Source organism: Kogia breviceps, chromosome 1 (assembly GCF_026419965.1).
Source record: "Kogia breviceps isolate mKogBre1 chromosome 1, mKogBre1 haplotype 1, whole genome shotgun sequence".
Taxonomy (NCBI): domain Eukaryota; kingdom Metazoa; phylum Chordata; class Mammalia; order Artiodactyla; family Physeteridae; genus Kogia; species Kogia breviceps.
In genome coordinates, this window is record NC_081310.1 from 107084459 (window position 1) to 107104047 (window position 19589).

At 36.7% G+C, this 19589-nt stretch overlaps 1 protein-coding gene and 1 non-coding gene across 5 annotated transcripts in view; one reads left to right on the forward strand and one right to left on the reverse strand.

Annotated features, from left to right (window-relative positions):
- SLC30A7 (solute carrier family 30 member 7) overlaps positions 1-16156 on the forward strand; it is a 78060-nt gene extending 61904 nt beyond the window's left edge. For all 4 annotated transcript variants that reach the window (XM_059056025.2, XM_067040844.1, XM_067040849.1 and 1 more), the window contains 2 exons: positions 5767-5916; positions 14818-16156. In XM_059056025.2, the coding sequence (XP_058912008.1) occupies positions 5767-5916; positions 14818-14865 (198 nt within the window). In that variant the 3' untranslated portion in view covers positions 14866-16156. The remainder of the gene's footprint in view (positions 1-5766; positions 5917-14817) is intronic.
- On the reverse strand, positions 3874-3979 carry LOC131746825 (U6 spliceosomal RNA). The gene has a single exon (XR_009332672.1). It is a non-coding gene; the product is annotated as a U6 spliceosomal RNA (small nuclear RNA).
- Positions 16157-19589: the final 3433 nt, after the last annotated feature.

Sequence of the window (19589 nt, forward strand, 5' to 3'; positions counted from 1 at the left end):
TGGCTGAAGCATAATAAAGGGGAGAGTGGCTGGAAAGGCTGGGGAGAATGGCAGAGGACAGATGATATAGAGGTTTTGGTCTTACTAAGAGGTTTAGATTTAATTCTATTCACTGGGAAGCATTAGAAAGCTTTTAGGCAGGTAGAGTGTCACAAAATGTATGTTTTTAAAAGCTTCTTCTTCTTGCTATTAGAGAATAAACTCTAGGGAGAATGAAAGCAAAGAAAACCAGTTAAGAGGCTGTTATCTTCTAATCTGAAAAATCATGGCCTGGACTACAGTGGTAGAAGTGAAAATGGAGCTAAGTAGATATTTTGGATAAGTTTTTGGCGATGGATTATATTAGCAGAGGGGAGAAAAAGTGTTGAATCGCAAATAGGTAGATGCTAATACCATTTGTTGAGGTTGATGCAGGTGTGAGGGTGGAAAATCCTCCCAAATCAACAATTCTATTCTGGGGCTTCCCTGGTGGCGCAGTGGTTGAGAGTCCGCCTGCCGATGCAGGGGACACGGGTTCATGCCCCGGTCCGGGAAGATCCCACATGCCGCAGAGCGGCTGGCCCCGTGAGCCATGGCCACTGAGCCTGCGCGTCCGGAGCCTGTACTCCGCAACGGGAGAGGCCACAACAGTGAGAGGCCCGCATAACGCAAAAAAAAAAAAAAAAAAAAAAAAAAAAGAATTCTATTCTGGATATGTTAAAAATGAAATGCCTACTGTACATCTCGGGGAAATGTCACTTAAGTGGTTGGATATGCAAATCTGGAATTTGAGGGACTGATTAGAGCTAGGAGGAGTTGTTTTTTTTTTTTCTTGCAGTACGTGGGCCTCTCACTGTTGTGGCCTCTCCCGTTGCGGAGCACAGGCTCCGGATGCACAGGCCCAGCGGCCATGGCTCACGGGCCCAGCTGCTCCACAGCATGTGGGATCTTCCCAGACCTGGGCACAAACCCGTGTCCCCTGCGTCAGCAGGCGGACTCTCAACCACTGCGCCACCAGGGAAGCCCTAGGAGGAGTTTTGAGTCATCAGTATATGACTAGCATTTAAAACATTAGGATTATGTGAGATTACCTTGGGAGGATTAAGCTCTAATCTTTAGGTCAAGCTTCAACTCCAGATTTAGAGCACAGGTAGGAAATCCAGGAATGGAAGCTGGAAAACCCAGAAGAAGTTGAAGGAGGAAGTAATCAACAGTGCCAAATATTTCTGTGAGGCAATTACTGTAGGAACAGAGAAGTGACCATTGATTGGGTTCATGAACAGCATTAATGGCCTTGATAAAAGCATTTTCAGTAGAGTTTGGAGAAAGCATGATAATAGTAGATTAAGGAGTAAATGAATTGGGGAGGTAGAGATAGTGGTTACAGTCAACTTTTTTTTAAGACGTGTTGTTAAAGGGAACAAAGAAATGAGCTGATAGCTTGGCTGTAGATATAGTAACAATGGTGAGGGAATTTGTTTTTAAAATAAGATATTTTAAAACAGCATCCCATAGAACTTTCCCCAATAATGGAGATGTTCAATAATCTACATTGTCCAGTATGGAAGTCACAAGGAACATGTGGCTATTGAGCACTTGAAGCTTAATAATTTGAGCTAGCGCAACTAAGTTTTAAATTTCATTTCATTTTCATATATTTAGTCACATGTGTCTAGTGACTTCTGTATTGCACAGTGCAGTTCTGGAGCCTGTGTGTTACTGAACAGTCGACTGACAGGAAGAAATTGATGGGATGGTAGTGAAGGAGGTTACTTCACTACCTGCTGAAGGAGGTACCTGTGAAGTTCTTGAGAAGGTGAAAAAGGAGAGAACCCAAAGCACTGTGGAGGAATTGATTGTAGATAGGATCCAGGGGTACTGTATCCCCCAAGGGAAGACAGAAAGTGCTGAAAGAGATGAGGGCTGACTGGTGGATTTGGTGGTGCAGGATAAGGGATTTTCTGTGTGCTTCTATTTTCTCATTGATTTACATGGCAGAGTAATCATGCAGAGAAATTAGAAGACAAGAGGAAAAAAGAGAAGGTATAGGATAGTTCTTATTGAGATAGGGAAAGTGAAGTGCTGCCCATTTGACATTTGTGGTTTTATGATTTTAAGGTAGGACCAGTCAGCATAGTTGTGGAAGAGAAAGGGGCAATTTATTGAACGCCTGCTCTAAGCTGCTCCCTATATTAAGTGATTTACATATATTGTTTCTTTTCTTCACATTAACCATACAGGGTAAGTTTCATCTTCCTTTCCCTAGGAAAATTGAGTAAAATTCAGGTTCGAGGATTTAAGTAACTCATCTAAAGTCACAGATGGTAGTGGTTGAATCTGGATTAAAATCCATATCATTCTGGTTTTAAAAGCTCATGCTTTTTCCGTTAAACCACACTGTCCAAGCAGGAAGAGCAACACAGATTTTCATCTGTAGCTACACTTTCCCCACTTTTTAAAATTTGAGTAAAGTTAATGCCAGTTTCTATAACAATCATTCCTTAACTTATGCTTTAGGATAACTGCAGGAATGTGCTTCTACTGCTATATCTATGGAGGTAGAAGAAATCTGTTCAGTCAGGGTGTTGTTTCCCTACCAGTATACCATTTCCATTTAGAAAAGTGTGGAGGGATATCAGGTTCAAACCACTGTGTCATCAGAGTCCTGAAAGAGGAAGAGGAAGTCCACTTTGACCTCTTTCCCTAGTAAAAGCAGTTTTTTTAAAGGGCACAATGGTTATTGTCTCATATTTCCCACCAAGTGTCTTGGAGCTTATAGAAAGTAATCCTACATGCATCCAATTCTGATAAAAATAAATATTTTTGATAGATATAAGTTCAACTTTTTCTTAATTGACAGCCCAAATAGATTACTTAAGAATCAGGGAATCTCAGAGTTCAAAAAGATCTTATTATTCATTTGGCCCAGACTTCTATCTGTTGGAAGAATCTTCTTTGTGACATTCAGTTGGTCATTCAGCTTCTTGACTATTTCCAGGAATTGGTAGTTAACCCCTTCACAGAGTAACCTCTTTCTCTTTTAAATTGCTGTAATTGTTACAAAGATCTTTTACATTGAGCCTTTGTTTTAACTTCTGGGTTCTTAGTTCAGCTCCTCCAGATCTATACAGAGATATTGAACAATAGCGGTGATTTGGACATCTTTGTAAAGATTTTCCTGATCTTCAAGGGAATACATCTAACATTTTTTCCTTAAGTGTTTTCTGTACATTTTGGGTAGATAGCTTTTATTACGTTAAGGAAGTGTCCTTCTAATCATAAATAGGGGTTGAATTTTATTAAATAATTGTAATGCTTTTATTGAAATGACTGTGACTTTTCTCCTTTGCTTCACTAATTGAAGAATAACAGTAATAGAGTTTCTGATGTTTAATCTTTCCCTCTTGGGATAAACTAACTTAGTCATGATATGTTATTTTTTAATATACTGTTGGACTTAGCTTATTTAATTCATAAGAGAAGTTAGCTTATGATTTATTGTCTTTATCTGGTTGGGGATCAAGATTATTTCTTACTTATATGAGATAGCACCTCTTTTTTATTTTCTGGAAAAACTAAGAGGTTATGTTAAGCTTCTTGAAAGTCTGCCCTCTGGGACTGGGGTGGGGGGTGGGGGGGCTTTATGAAAGAGAACTTTTATTACCTTTTCAGTTTTTAATGGCCCTTTTATATCTTCTGTTTTTTTCTTATATTACAGCATTTTCTGTATTTCCAGAAATTTATTCATTTTGTCTAGATTTTTGAAATTGTGTTTTTTTGTTGCTTTTCTGGTTTTATTATTTTTCCAGCTTTAGTGAGGTAAAATTGATAAATGAAAATTATGTATATTTAAAGTGTACACTGTGTTGTTTTGATATACATGTACATTGTGAAATGACCACGGAACACTTCCTGAATTTGTATGTCATTCTTGCACAAGGGCCATGTTAATCTTCTCTGATCGTTCTAATTTTAGTACACGTGCTACCAAAGCAAACACCAAAATTAAATTTATATTCATTTTATATACATACATGTACTATTTACTGAGCAATTACTTGGGCCAGGCTTAGGTCCTTACAGCACCTAAAAGGTGCTGAGGATACAAAACATAAAGACATAAAAATCGAAAATAAATCCCTGCCTTTATTGAGCTTGACTTCTGCCAGAGGAGACAGGCAAGAAACAATATAAATAACATAAGTAATGTAGTGTGCGACATTATATGCCGAAAAGTAAAATAAAGCAGAGAAATGTAAAAATAAAAGCATTGTGGTTTTAGATAGAATAACAGTAGAAGGGCCTCCTGAGAAAATGGCATTTTTGTCAAGACCCAAACAAAGTAGGCCAGGCAGAAATCTGAAGGAAAGACACTCCAGGCAGAGAGCATAGCAAATGCCCTGAGACAGGAGTGTGCCTGACTTTTCAGAGTGGTGAGGAGGCTTCTGTAGCTGAAGAAGAGGGAGCAAGGGGAGGAGTAGTAGGAGATGAGGTAAATAAGGTAAATAACAAGGGGCCACATGACATGGGTCCATGTAAGTCATTGTGAAAGCACTGGTTTTTTTGTTCAGAGTAAGATGGGAATCTACTGGAGGATTCTGAACAGAGTGAAAGCATCTGATCTAAAGTAACAGATTCTTACTTGGGCTACTGTTTTGAGAATAGATGAAGAGGTGCAAGGCTAGAAATAGAGAGACCAGTTAATAAGGTATTATAATAATCCAAACTAAAGTGGCTTCAACTAGCCTGACAACAGTAGAGGTGGTGAGAAGTGTTTGGATTCTACTCAGCTGTAGTATTTTGTACACTCACATATTGATACATTCATATAGTATTCCATTTTATGGTTTTTAAAATCTGTTGTTTGTAGTTCTTTTCCTTTTTCATTTTGTACTTTGTTTAATGCCTGTTCATTTATTTTTTTACCGCCATCAGTTTGTCTTGCCAGTGGTTGTCAACCTAAGAGTGTGGAACCCTTAAAGAGCCACTGGAAAAACTTTGAGACATCCCTCCCTTTTCTGGTTGTCACATGAGTTGGGGAAGGGTATATGTTGGCATGTAGTTCCCTGGGTCCTGGCGATGCAAAGATCCTGTAGTTCCTGACACTTGTACACGATGAAGAATCATCCTGTCTAAAACATGCCCCCATTATGTACGAAACACTGACTCTCTAGCTTGTTAATCTTTTCAGAGAACTAGTTTTTTTTATATTGTGAACTCTGTCATTTCTAAATTTGTGGACCACTGATTCCTATCCTTTATTTCCTTCCTTTTTATTTCTTAAGTTGACTTTGTTGTTTTTTTCCTAATTTCTTAGCTCATTTGTATTTATATTTGTCTTCTGATCAATGTACAGTTGACCCTTGAACAACACAGGCTTGAACTGCATGTTCTACTTATACATGGATATTTTTCAATAGTAAATAACCACAGTACTGCCGTGGTTGGTTGCATCCTCAGATTTTCGACTGAGAAGAGGGCTGGCGTCCCTAACCCCTGTGCTGTTCTCGGGTCAACTGTATTTGAAAATGTAAATTTCACTTAGGCACTCTCTCAGCTGTGCCCTACAAATTTTGATATGTGCTCATTTATATTTCCCAAACACCTGTCATGGTACCAGCACATAGTAAGTACCCAGTAGGTATTTGTTAATCAATTCAAGCCATCCCCCCACCAGGCCACTTTTTTCATTAGACAGTAGAATCCATGTTTACTGATGTGTTGCATAATTTAAGTTGGGTGTACTTATACTTGAGTTCATGTTAATATGTGCTCTTTATATTTTAGGTGCAGCAGTTGCAAGGAGTTTACAGTTTACAAGAACAGCATTTCTGGACCTTATGTTCTGATGTTTATGTTGGGACCTTGAAATTAGTAGTAGCACCTGATGCTGATGCCAGGTGGATTTTAAGCCAAACGCATAATATTTTTACTCAGGTATGATTTTTTTACTAACTTCTTTTAAGGGTCTAGGAATTTATTGTATCTACTAGTCTTTAAAATATTTACTATTTAACATATTGAATATATATATACTACACTGTGAGGTAAGTGTGAAAGTTTTTTCTCAACCGCAGAGTCAAATTTGGGAGATCCTTACTTTAGTGAATACTGTTAATGAAGATAGTCCTGTTTACTCATTGTTGTACTGATTTGAACTCCTTTAAGAAAAAGTAGATTCTCCCTTACTGTACACTCCTTATAAGACATGTTATATGATGTTTGAAGCTAGGAATTCTAAGATGGCATTTGTAATAAGAATAATGTCTGGTCGGTGGTGTTAGCTAAAAGCAAACTATGTTAACATTTTTGTTGATAGCAAAGCCATCTCTACTTCTGTGTCATTTAATGGCTTAATATGCTGTTGAATTTTTCTTAATTCTGTATATGGAATCATGAATTGGTCAGTGCATGACTGCAACCAAATTATATCAGGTAATGTTTATGCCATCATGAGTTGACATAGTCAGTGACTGATAAAGTGAAAGTGATTACCAGGTTATTCTGTATATACTGGGAGAATAAGAACATCATGTCAAGAATATCTGAGTAGAGAGACCACAGATTTTTTTTTTTTTTTGGTCTAGCTTGCTGGAAATATTTGGCAAAAATTCTAGATGTTGACACTGCTTCCAAAATTATCTAACACATCAATCTAATGAGGAAACTGATTCCATGCCTTAAAAATCTGTGCTTCAGTGTTCATTGAAGCACTATTTACAATAGCCAGGACATGGAAGCAACCTAAGTGTCTATAGACAGATGAATGGATAAAGAAGATGTGGCACATATATACAATGGAATGTTACTTAGCCATCAAAAGAAACGAAATTGGGTTATTTGTAGTGAGGTGGATGGACCTAGAATCTGTCATACAGAGAGCAAGTCAGAAAGAGAAAAACAAATACTGTATGCGAACACATATTTATGGAATCTAAAAAAAAATGGTTCTGAAGAACCTAGGGGCAGGACAGGAATAAAGATGCAGACGTAGAGAATGGACTTGAGGACATGGGGAGGGGGAAGGGTAAGCTGGGACGAAGTGAGAGAGTAGCATGGAAATTTATACACTACCAAATGTAAAATAGATAGCTAGTGGGAAGCAACCACATAGCACAGGGAGATCAGCTCAGTGCTTTGTGACCACCTAGAGGGGTGGGATAGGGAGGAGGGGAGGGAGACACAAGAGGGAGGAGATATGGGGATATATGTATACGTATAGCTGATTCACTTTGTTATACAGCAGAAACTAACACAACATTGTAAAGCAAATTATACTCCAATAAAAATGTTTAAAAAAAAAAAATCTGTGCTTAAAAACTGACCCAGCCCTCCTGATGTGATGCAGTGGGAAGTACACAGCATGACCTGTGTGGCACTCTTGCCAGAAATGGTTAATGTGAATCCCGTTACTAATAAACAACCAGACGGACCCACCTTATGGACTGTTACCCTGGATTCTTAAAAAGTATCAGTGTCATGAAAGGAAAAAAAGGAACGATGGGGGATTCTTCTAGATTAGAGGAGACTTCACAATTAAATGCAATGTGTGGTGCTTGATTGGATCTTGGACTGGGGAGAAACAGCCACAAAAGAAACTATTGGGTAATTAGAATATGGACTACACAATAGCTCATATAATTGTGTAGGTGTTAAACTTCTTGGGTATGATAATGGTATTGTGGTTATAGAAGAATGTTCATATTCTTAGGAGATACATGCTGAAGGCTTTAGTGGCAAAGTATCAGGATGTCTAACTAATTTTCAAATGTTTCAGCAAAAGTAAAAAGGATTATAAATAAATACATATAGAGAGAAATAAGGCAAATGTGGCAAGATGTTTGCGATTGGTTTATACAGGTGATGGGTAGATACGCATTTATTGTGCTATTCTTTTGACTTTATGCCTTTTCAAAATAAAAAGTTAAAAAATAAAAGTTTGGTGGCTCTTCATTGCCACCAGGATAAAGCCCAAACTTTCTAGCATGACACAATTAACTTTTCAAGCCTCTCTCCTACTGTTATTCATTGCCATGTACTTCATACACCAGCCCCACCAGACTATTATCTGTGTGAGACAAAAATCCTACTCGAGTGTAAAGGTCCAATTCAATTGCTACTTTCTCTCTGAAGCCTTAAGGACCCTTCTAAGCATCATATAGATAGAGAAAGAGAGAGGGACAGACTGACAGTTTAAATTCAGGACCTTAGCATAAATTAAACAATCTCTCTTCTCTAATAGAGATGTATGGTTATGTTCATTTGAAAAAATTAATGAAATAATCTTATAATGTAGGCAACAGCCAGACTTCCTCTACTACAAAACAATATGCTGGTACCACTTATTTACTCTAGGACATTTAAGAACTGTCTTTTCATAACAGACATTCTAAGAAGTCTGTACCACCATGAGTTTCATAATGCAGCATGCGAAACCTTCACAATATGTCTGAATCCTTCTCACACCTCCTCCCTTTTTCAGAGGCAAAACGGAGAACATGACTAGCAACAACCTTGCTTTTCACTGCCATTTCTAGATCATTATTCTCTCCTTCAGTCTCGATTTTTCTCCTAGTTATAACACGTACTTCCACCCTCACAGTCTGAGCTTCTGTCCACCTCTAGGATACCTCATACTGTCCTAAGACTTTGGCACTTAAGTCACTTAATTTTCCCTCTGAGAAGGAATGCAGTTTATAGGTTTAGAAATGCGCGAGCAGCTGTGTCTGTGCTTAGAACTGCTGAAATTATAATTGAAGTAGGTGGAGGGAGGTTCTTCTGGTAACCTTAGAAATCTTGGCTTTTAAAATGGCTGAAGTTGAAAGTTTACTCAGCTGCTTCTTTGGTTTTGGAAACTGTATTTGGGTTTTGAAAATTTTAAGCTCTAAAACATATTTTAAGCCTTTTTATCAGCTAAGGTCAAGCCCACTTGATTTCATTTCTTGCAGAGACTAGGGACTCTCTTAGGCTTGCAGTGAAAATGGTTCAACACATTTTTCCCAGCAGGCAGAGGGAAGTCATCTTTCTCAGGATTTTCATTCCATACATTTAATGATTGTAAAGTTGTTTTGTGATAGTTGTTTTGGTTCTGACGTATGCAAAACTGAAGTTCTTTATTAATTTATTTTCCTTTTCTGCTTATGCCCTAGTCATGCATATTCATTATGCTATGAGTATATCCAAGGCCTTGCAGTAACATTTGTAATTCGTGAAATGAAATTTAAAATTTTTTACGTTTTTAAAAAATTTTTAATTATATCTTAATCATAGATTTTACTTATCAAAAGTAATAAAACTCAGATTGCTCCATTTTTAAGAAAAAAATTACACTAATCCTTTAAGTACATTTCTTGTAGAAAGACTTGAAATACTGGTGGCCTTAGTTCCAAAAGACCAAAAGAAGGATTTTCTCAATACTTTGTGGTTCTATGACATTTTAATGTATTTTTCTTATAGCTGATCTTAAATTGGAATTAAAATTTTTTTTTTGGTTAAAAAGTTGTTCTTGTTAAAATTTATATGGGGTTAGCTTTGAAAAGGTTAACGTAAGTTTGAGAATTATAACATTTTGTTTTGTTTATAAAACTATAAGCTTTGTGACCGTTTTGGAACTGTACATTAAGCATGTCTGTTTATTCTCATGTTCCATAGTTATCACTTAATCATGAATGACTAAGGTAGTTGGCTTGCTATCATGAATATAGAGCAATACTAGTGAATTGGTAGAAGTCTCTTCAGTACTTTGATTCCTTTGGGATTATTAGTTAAGTAATAATCCAGTTTTTAAACTACAGGGTTTTTTTGTTGACATAGAAAAAGTCCCTCTCCTTTCCACAGCGTGCACTAACTTTTTAAAAATGATTTATCATTTGGGAACAGATGAAATAGAAAACTTATTATTTATGTTTAGTATATGAACAGGAAGTGGATGTGGGATACTGGATGAGGAAGGCAATTTATCATTTATGTTTCTTGTTTTAAACTGGCTGATATCATCTGTTAATTTTTTTAATACACTTTGGTTAGAAATAAAGTTTGAAGAAAAATCTAGAATATGCTTGGATTCATTACCCTCCTCAGTTCCACAAAGCAGAAAAGACAATCAAGGCTAATGCATATTATTTATTCCTTGATAGAAATTGTACCTTGATATCTTCCATCTTCTCTTCTGCCTGTTTCTGTTATACCTATTAAGTCCTAAACCCCTAGCTTCCTGCTTCAGCTTTCTGTGCTCTATTTTCTAGCCTCAAAATAGAAGTTAACACTGATCGCCAGGAAGGAACCAAAAAGCCTCCTCACTAACCCAGATGAGAGTTCCCCAAGATTTAGGACCTCCCACCTCCACCGCTGTCCTGCGTGCGTGATCCCTTCCTGTCTCTGACAGTAGGGAGTAGGAGAAGCTCTCTGTGTCTTTCCGGGTGGCTAGCTAGTTTTCCACCCTTCCTGCTTGTAGGGGGTTTTAATCTTTTATAATTATTGATTGTTTTTAATTAATCCACAGGGGTTAAGTGTTCATTGGTTGATGGTGGTGGAAATAATAGCAGCAGCAGCTAGCCTTATTGAGAGCCCGCCACATGCCAGGCACTGCGATAGGCACCTAACATATTAATCTACCTGCAACACAGGTGGGGTATTATCCCCAGTTTACAGAAAAAGGAACCCAGACCCAAATTATTGTTCATGACTTGTAATTTCATCATATTAAGTCACTATTTCACGAATTCTGAGATGATTCAGTTTTCACATGGAAGAGTAAGACAGTTTTTCAAGAATTCATTTTTAAGGGATAAAGACTAATATTCTACATTGAGTCAAAAATTAAAGTAGAAAGTTTCTGCAGTTTTTGAGAATTGGTAGAGAAATACAAACAACCCAGTAATTTTCTTTAGCCATATTCTTATTTATTTTTCTAAATTTTTACTGCTGATTTGTCTTCCTTTACACAACAATGAGTATTTATGGAGAGTATTCTAAGACTATGATTTCAGGTTAACACTTATTTTCTTAGAAGCATGGATGTTAAAAATAACTAGCTCTTTCCAACTTAAAAAAGTGTTAACTGAATTATGGTTTGTACATGATTCTCAGGATATAAGACACAACAAGTATTCTATGGTTTTCACTTTAAGGACAACCCGCAGCCGGCCTTAATGTGATCCCAGTGGTAGGTAGAATATTTAATGGAACTGAGCACTGTTCTGATCTGCTGGAGTATTTGTCATGTCTTTATCGTGTGGATAAACTGTATAGAAAACCTAGTTTGGGGCTTCCCTGGTGGCGCGCAGTGGCTGGGAGTCTGCCTGCCGATGCAGGGGACACGGGTTCGTGTCCTGGTCCGGGAAGATCCCACGTGTCGCGGAGCGGCTGGGCCCGTGAGCCATGGCCGCTGAGCCTGCGCGTCCGGAGCCTGTGCTCTGCAACGAGAGAGGCCACAACAGTGAGAGGCCCGCGTACTGCCAAAAAAAATGAAAACCTAGTTTGCATTCAGGAAGTAGGTGACTTCCTAAAGGAGTCTTTGGAAATTCCACTTTTTCTCTCTACATTGAAGGAAATTGAGAAAGGAAAATGGGAAGCTGGAAGACTTAAAGGTGTTTCCATCCAGCCAGATGGATGAAACAAAATGACTTTTTCTGTTAGACTGGGCTTTTGTGTAAAGCAGTAGGCCCTCTGGGGAAGGATACCAGCTTGAGTAATTGTGATTATGCAAAGATCAATTTACCTAGCCTCTTTGTTTTTCCTCTTTCTTTTTTATTGCCTTGGGCTACCTCATTTCTTATTACCATCTTCACTGTATATGGTGGGGGGGTGTTAGGAAAGTGGCAGGGATAATAATGGGAGCCCAACTTATCTTGTCCATTTTTCTTTCATTAACAATTTTGTTAAAGAGAAAAGAAATTAAGCCAGTTTATTTGGGCAATAGTTGTTTTCTCCTAAGGTTAGATACACAAGAATTTTGCAGAAGGGCTCCTAAGTATAGTTATTATGGGACCCATCTGGGTTGAGTGAATCAAAAATAATCAATCATAATAATTTGTTTTTTATAGCATGTAAGAATCCTTTCTTGTATATTCACATATGATCCTTATAATAGTGCCTGATATGTAGCAAGGATTTATTAAATGTTTGTCAAATACTGGATGAATATATAACAGTTTTGTGAGATAAGTAGGATTGGTATTTATCAACACTTTTAAAATTAGGAAAACTGAGATTCAGTTTTTAGTTTAAAATCATACAGATGTTAAGTTCTGTCTTTTCTGCCACAAAACTCCTTGAGTGCATGCAATTCAATGTATTTTCAGAGAACTTGAACTTCATCACAGCAAGGATTTTTCTTCTCTTTCTTTTTCTTTTTTTTTTTAATGAGGCAAAAACGCTAGCATGTTTTCTGTGCTGGAAAGCTACTGGGGTCTTTTCCAACTTTTTATTCCACTAGAGCAGCTCCTGACTCCTTAGACATTCATTAGTGCTGGGCAGAGCCCTCCGACTGGAATGCTAGAAAAAAAGTCATGCTAGAAAGTAATGCTTTCAGGAGCCCAGAAATTCCTGGGAGAAGGTAGCGTTATTATTTTATCCCCCACTCTGGCTTTTCTTTCTCTTAGATGTTCCACTTTACTCTTCATTCTATGTTGCTGACAAGAAAGTGCTTATTGTAACTGAGTGTATGCTTTAATCTTTAAAAATTGTTTTTTATTTGAAAGAAGGAAATTAATAGAATTTCAGTTCATCCAACAGGTATTTATTGATCATTTACTGTGTGCTGGGCACTACTTGAGGTTCTGGGAGTCAGCAGCAAAGGCAGACAAAGTCCTTTTATCTCGGACATTATCACTGGAGAGTGACAATCAACAGCATCACAGCAAATAAGTTTTATGATATATTAGAAAGTGATAAGTGTTAGAGATAGGGACAGCCGGGTAGGGAGACTGGGAGTGCTGAGGCATTTACCATCTCTTGCAGCAAGCTTTGTTTTTGTTTTTTGTTCTTTTGATTGATAGATAGAGATAGAGAATATCTATCTCATCATCTCATCTGACATACTATATTTACTTGCTTGTTTATCATCTCCCCTCCTTCCTAGTTCCCAACAGCTTATAAACTCCATGAGGGCAAGGGTATTTTTTACCTATTTTGTTGGCTGTTGTATTCCCGGGGGACAGAAGAGTGTCTGGATTCAAATAGATGCACAAAATGTATTTGTTGGATGAATGAATTGAATTCATTTTTTAATAGGGTGGTCAGGATAAGCCTCACTGACATCTGAGTAGAGATACGACAGGAAAGGGAATATGTCATGTGGCAATCTCGAGGAACATTGTTCCAGGCAGAGGGCCCAGTGTGGCTGGAACAGAGTCAACAAAGGGAGAGAAGTAAGAGGTGAGATCAGAGAGGTAATAGGGGCCAGATCATGGGAAAGCTTTGAAGGCCATTGTAGGACTCTGGGCTAAAGACTGAGGAAGGTAAGCTGTTGTAGGGTTTGAGTGATGGAGTGACAGCACTATAGTTGCTCTGCTAGAAACAGACCAAAGGAGGGCAAAGGTAAAAGAGTGAAAACAAGATCAGAGGCTGTTACAAAATGTAGGCAAGAGATGATAGTGACTTGGGCCAAGGGATAGCAATGGAGGTGATGTAAAGTGATTGGATTCTGTATTTGCATTATTTTGAAGGTAAGGCAAACAGGTTTTGCTAATGGCTTGGGTATGAGAGAAAGAAAGGTCTTTAAGTTGCAGCATTGAGGAAGGAATTGAGCCCAAGAAGATACAGGATCAACAGTTTTGAGGGGAGGAAATAGGGATCAATTTGGCTGTGTTTCGATGCTTGTCAGACATCCAAGTAGAACTGTCAGGTAGATGGTAGGTAGGTTCCAGTCTACAAAAGGTGTGAGCATATAGACGGTACTGAAAGTCTGGATGCTGGGTGAGACCATCTAGGGGACAAGTGTCAAAAAAGAAGGGATCTGAGGACTAAGCCTTTGGGTATTTGAGTGTTTAGTATTCAAAGACAGGAGGAAGAACCCGCAAAGGAGACTGAGAAAGATTGATAAGTGAGGTAAAAGGGCAACCAGCAAGTATTCTCTGGAAGCCAAGAGCAGGAAAAGTGTTTCAGTAGGAGGAAGTGATCGTCCATGTCCTTGCTGCTAGATTAATTACTAAGATGAGGACTGAGAATTGAGCACTGGTCTAAGCAATTTAGAGGTGACCTTGACAGTTTGGGGAAGTGGTTGGCAGCAAAAGTTTGGTTGAAATGAGTTCAAGAGAGAAGAGAGTAAAGGAATTATAGACAGCAAATATAGAAAAATTGATAAAACAGGAGAGATGGGGGCAATTTTAAGATCAGTGTCCTTGAATAGCAAGTTTATATCCAAAATTGAAAAGAGGAGTTGGAGTGTAAAGTAATTCAATAAGTAGATGGTTATGCTTATTTCAGTGTTTAAAATCATTTATCATAGGAAGATTTAGACTGGATAGATTTATGATTTTAGTAGCCAACTAGTCAAGCACTGTGGTGTTTTCTAGAAGAATAATGGTAGCTGGGTAACCTCATTTTTCCAGAATTCACTTGGGCAGGGCATGTAATTAGTAGCATAGCTTTCTTTTGTAGGGCTAAATGGAGAATCTTTTTTGCAACTTATTAACATACTTGTTTCTAAAATAAAATTATTGGCACTTTATGATGAAAAATGGAGAATTCTTTCCCAAAGACAGAAAAGAAAAATAATTCTTCCCTTTTACAAAAAAAAACAAAAGAAATTTTTTTTCCTACTACTTTTCTGAAATGTATATATAGTCTATTATCGGTTTGTTTGATTTTCTAATTTTTTTTTTTTTAACTTTTCAGGCCGGAGTGAGACAGCTTTATGTACAGATTGACTTTGCGGCCATATAAATGAATGAAAAGAAATTATGCTTTTGGGGGGACCTAATTTTTTCTGGTACTGTACAATCCTAATCATGGTACCTAGCTTTTTAAAAAGAGAAATCATCACTACAACTCCCCAGCACCAAGTAGACCAGGTAGAGTCAGCCGATTGTGCTCTGCCAGGAGTTTACAACTAAGGGATCAGAATTAAGAGGATCTCTCCTGGACTTTTGGTCTTCTGTGCTTCTCCCCTCCAAACCATTTTGATTTCTGAGGTTTCTAGTTTTGTTCCAGGGTATTGTTTTCTGTTTGTTTGTTTCCTTTATTTTTTCATTTCAAATGCCCTCACTCCCACCCCTCATCCTAGCCAGTAAGAAATTCAGACAGTGGGCCTCTAATCATCTGGAATGTCTTCACTGAAGCTGCTGGAAACCACTGCTTTCATTCCCAGAAAACCAGTGTTATTTAAAAAAAAAAAAAAAAAGAAAGAAAAATGGAAATCTGCTTTATATGTAATGTCACAGTTGTTGACGTTCTTCAGTATAATCACGTTTGTAAAATTGTTTGTACCTTGCAAACTTATGAACCAAACCATATTGGGTTTTCAAAGTGCCTTTGTATCAGAAAATGTATTTGCCAGCATAGAAATGTACCATCAAAGGTCATGCATGTGTTTTTTTTTCAAATGGGTATTCTGTATTCTGTACAAAATAAGACTCTTCTTAGTAATGTATACAGATGTCTTTTTGTGTACTTGCAGCATAGGTTTAGATATATAAAAATCTGCCTTTTATTGCTTTATCCCATCAAAAAATAAAAGGTGTTATTTTGCTTTTTAAATCAAATTCAGTTATTACATTAAATTATTGTGTGTACTGTGTTTTCAAAACTTTGCAAATGCTTCTGTTATACAGACGGGTGTTTTGACTTACTTAAAACACCTGCTAAATTCCAAATTTCTATAAAAGCTACTGTGTCTGTGATAAACTTTCGTATATCATCTCTCCTTGCTGTTTTTATAGATTCTATTAATGAAAGGAAAAGGCATGTAGAGTGAAGGCAGAAATGGTTGTGACAATGTTATTTTGCTTCTTCATTCTTCAAATGCCAAGTCATACATTTTCCTGTGCAAGTGTTACACAAGTACAGTTGCTTTCAGGAATCCTAAAGCAGCATTTTATTGACTTTGACGTATTGAAGGCACGGAGTAACTGTGGTAACATAGAACTCTTCCTAACACAGGTATCTTGGAAGTTAATAAATAAGTTGATTTCTAGGCTCTTGTGTGTTTGAAAAATAAAATTGCAATTTGAGATAAGTGCTTGAATGTTCTATTTAAATATTCTCTGTGTTTTATGAAGAAATTGTTCTGGATAGACATTTTCCCATTGTACTTCATTTTATCACAATGTATATTCCCTTTTAGCTGAAAGGGAAAAATTAAAATTGTTGGGGGGAAAACCCTGCAGGATGGAAATGAATGTTTAGAATGTAGATCAGTAATAAGCACTTTTTCACTGATGTGGCAGAAATTACTGTTGATTTTGTCTAAGTTTCAATGCATCTGTTTACCTATTTCTGACCTACAATTTATGAAATACACTGTTAGGAAAACTGTAGACTGCTTTCTTCATGCTTTTCTGAACGGCTGCAGATTGCCATGAACTGTTGATAGTCCCCTTTTTGCAGATTAAGTAGTATTTTCAAAACATTTTTACATAACTGCCAGGCAGTTCTAAAGCTAAGAATTCCTGCAATAGAATGCATTTAACTGAAACAATTGTTAAGATGTTTCAGGAGGGAAATATAAAAGGAAATGTCCTGATAATGGTACTGCTTTTTCATTATAAGTAGTCACTTGGAAGTTTGCATCCACTACCAAGCCTGATAGAAGCCTGCGATATTCTATAGGTTTTGACATATTGTGGAAAATGACAGATCTAGGTGAAGGCGGGGATTTTAGATGTGTGCCTTTAAAAACTAATTATGTGAAATTGTACTGATATTTCACATACAGAGATAATATTTGCACTGGCCTGTAAAATTTACAGTGCACATTGAAGATCCAATTCTGCCTTTCACTGAGGCCTCCATTCCAAGTGAAGTTTCTTGTCAAAATATGCATCACTTTATTTAACTACGCTCTCAATACACAAGTGCATGAGTATGGTTTTTCTCTTTGATAAAGAATAGAGTATATATATATATATATAGGACATTTGACTGAGATGAAACTCTTAGTTTTGCACCTGTTCCAAGAGATCTCCAGTTCATATCATTTAGCAGGTTGGCATTAACATTTATGCTTTAATGAAATGTTCTTAAACCTGTGTGTGCAGCAGGACAAAAAGGAATTTTTTTCTCCCTCTTAGGAAATACTTTGTCTTCTCAATGTTCTTGGCACAGATGTATTGCTAAAGTAGATAATTTCATTGAGAAATACTCCTTGATTATTCTTATAAATTTAGGATGGGGGGAAAATCTGAGTATAACTTTGCTAATATTTTAAAAACCAAATATTCTCTGGAGAAAAAAATTTGTATTGCTCAGGGAATGTTTACCTTGCCAAGTAAACTTCCCCAAAGAAAAATAAACCTATACTAGTTTTGTGTTTCTAAATCTAGATTATATTGATCGAGATGAAGGGCTTAACCTATGTACGGCTCCCTTATTTTGCTTACTCCTTGTGCACTTTGTGAAGGACAGTATCTAGTTTATCTGTAGCTCAGTGTTCCTCACACATCCCCACGGCATTTTTTGCAGAGGCATAAGGAAGTGGTAACAGATGTTACTGGCATTTCCCATGTACCTGGAATGCTCCAGCGTTCTTTAAAGCCTACTGGTAAACACCAATAACCAAAATACTGTGACTTTTGTGCACCTTTGTAAAGTAGCCAGATCGTTGACCCCAGATGCAGATGATCAGAGTTCTATAATGTTTTTACCTACCATGGTATAATCAGTTTTACAGAGTTATTAATAATGGTAGCATCCTCTTATATAATGCTAGGATTTAAAAACAAAAATAATTCATTGCTTAACATAGAATTTTACATCCAAGGAGACTGTCCTTAGAAGCAGTCTCATTCTACCTCTCACTTTACAGATGAGAAAATTGAAGCCCAGAAATGCTGTCATTTATTCAAGGTCACAGAGATAATTAGTGGCAAAGCCAAGACCAGAATCCAGGTTTTCTGACTTACTGTGCTTTGTCTCCAGTGTAATTCTGTAGATGTGTTGAAGAAGCATTTTTAAATAAAGGACGTCTGACCTCCATTTTTGGTACATTAAGGCACTTTATAAATGGATTTTTTTTATTGTCTTATTTTTCATAGGTAATTATGAGATTTAGAACAGTATTTCCATAGGATTCTTTATGAAAGATATGATTAGTTTTTTTACTCTTTTTTACTCTTCTGGAACTAGCTTCTGATTTTTTTTTAAAATAGTGACCAGGTGTGCATTGGATACTTTTAACTTGTGAGTAAATTTTTCTGTTAATTGCCCAAGACTAAATCCAGTTTAAGGATTGTTTAGTTTCTTTATTTTGTTTAAATTCTGTGAATTGGTGCTTTTTACAAACCAGGCTAATTCATAAGTCGTTTCATCATTGTTAAGTTTTCAGTCACCGGAGAGCTCTTGAATTCTTAACATTATTCTCAGAGCCACACAAAATTGGGCATTAAATGTTGTATAGAATAAAACAAAATTTTTAATAGGGTAAAATTTTGAAGTCTTATCAGAATCCCAGATGTAAAACTGCTACTTTCAACTCTTCATTAAAAGCATTACCTTGAGAAAGTTAAAAAAAGAAAAGAGAAAGTTAAATTTTTTTTGTTTCTGTCATTATCTTCGAAACAAATTATTTTCCACTTCACCAGAACTTTGACAAAAAAGGAAATTATTTTATTCTTTAAAGAAGATTCAATAAAAGTTTTATTCATAGAGGATTCAAGACACAATCCCCAAAAGCCTTAGTGATCCAGACCTCTATGATAGAATTAAGACAATGAAAGATTATGTATCAAAAAAAGTATTTGCAGAGAAGTATAGTTCTATTATAAGTCAAATCAGTGTCTTTGATGAGGGTGTCTTTGGTTTATGTTTAACCATTTCCTAACTACAAATTATACAGAAAGGGTGGGGTTAACTTTTATAAGTGTTTATGTATCAGGCTCTTTGTATGGCCTTTTTAATGTTATCACATTTAAAATCCTCATATTTTTATAAAGAAAGATTTTTCCATGATTTTGATCCATAGATCTTTTTCAGATATATTTTATCTTCTGATTCTCCTAACATTCTTGTAAGGAAGGAATTAATTCATAACTCCATTTTACAGATGAGGAAGCTGTTTCGAGAGAATGTAAATGACCTAACGGGGCTAGCCAGTGGTAGAGCACTGACTCTAGATCCAGTACTTCCAGTTGGTGACAACTACTCTTTTTTGTATGTCATTCTACAATGATTTAAAGGTCCAAGAAGTTGTAGCAGATCTAAACACATTCTCCTATAAAATCATGAACCATCACCATGAAAAAATTGCTATAGGGGAATATTTATTATATATACATTGGTTAGACTCATCCCTTCTTTGGATGCTCTCTTATGCTTATCACCTTTGCCATTTAACTTAAACTGTGCAGGCTAAAAAGAGCAATCAGAGCTCTTGTAAGCACTTTTAAGAACTTTAAAAAAAAAAAAGTAAAACGTTTTCTTGACACACAGTAAGCTGCTTAAAAGGGACTGAT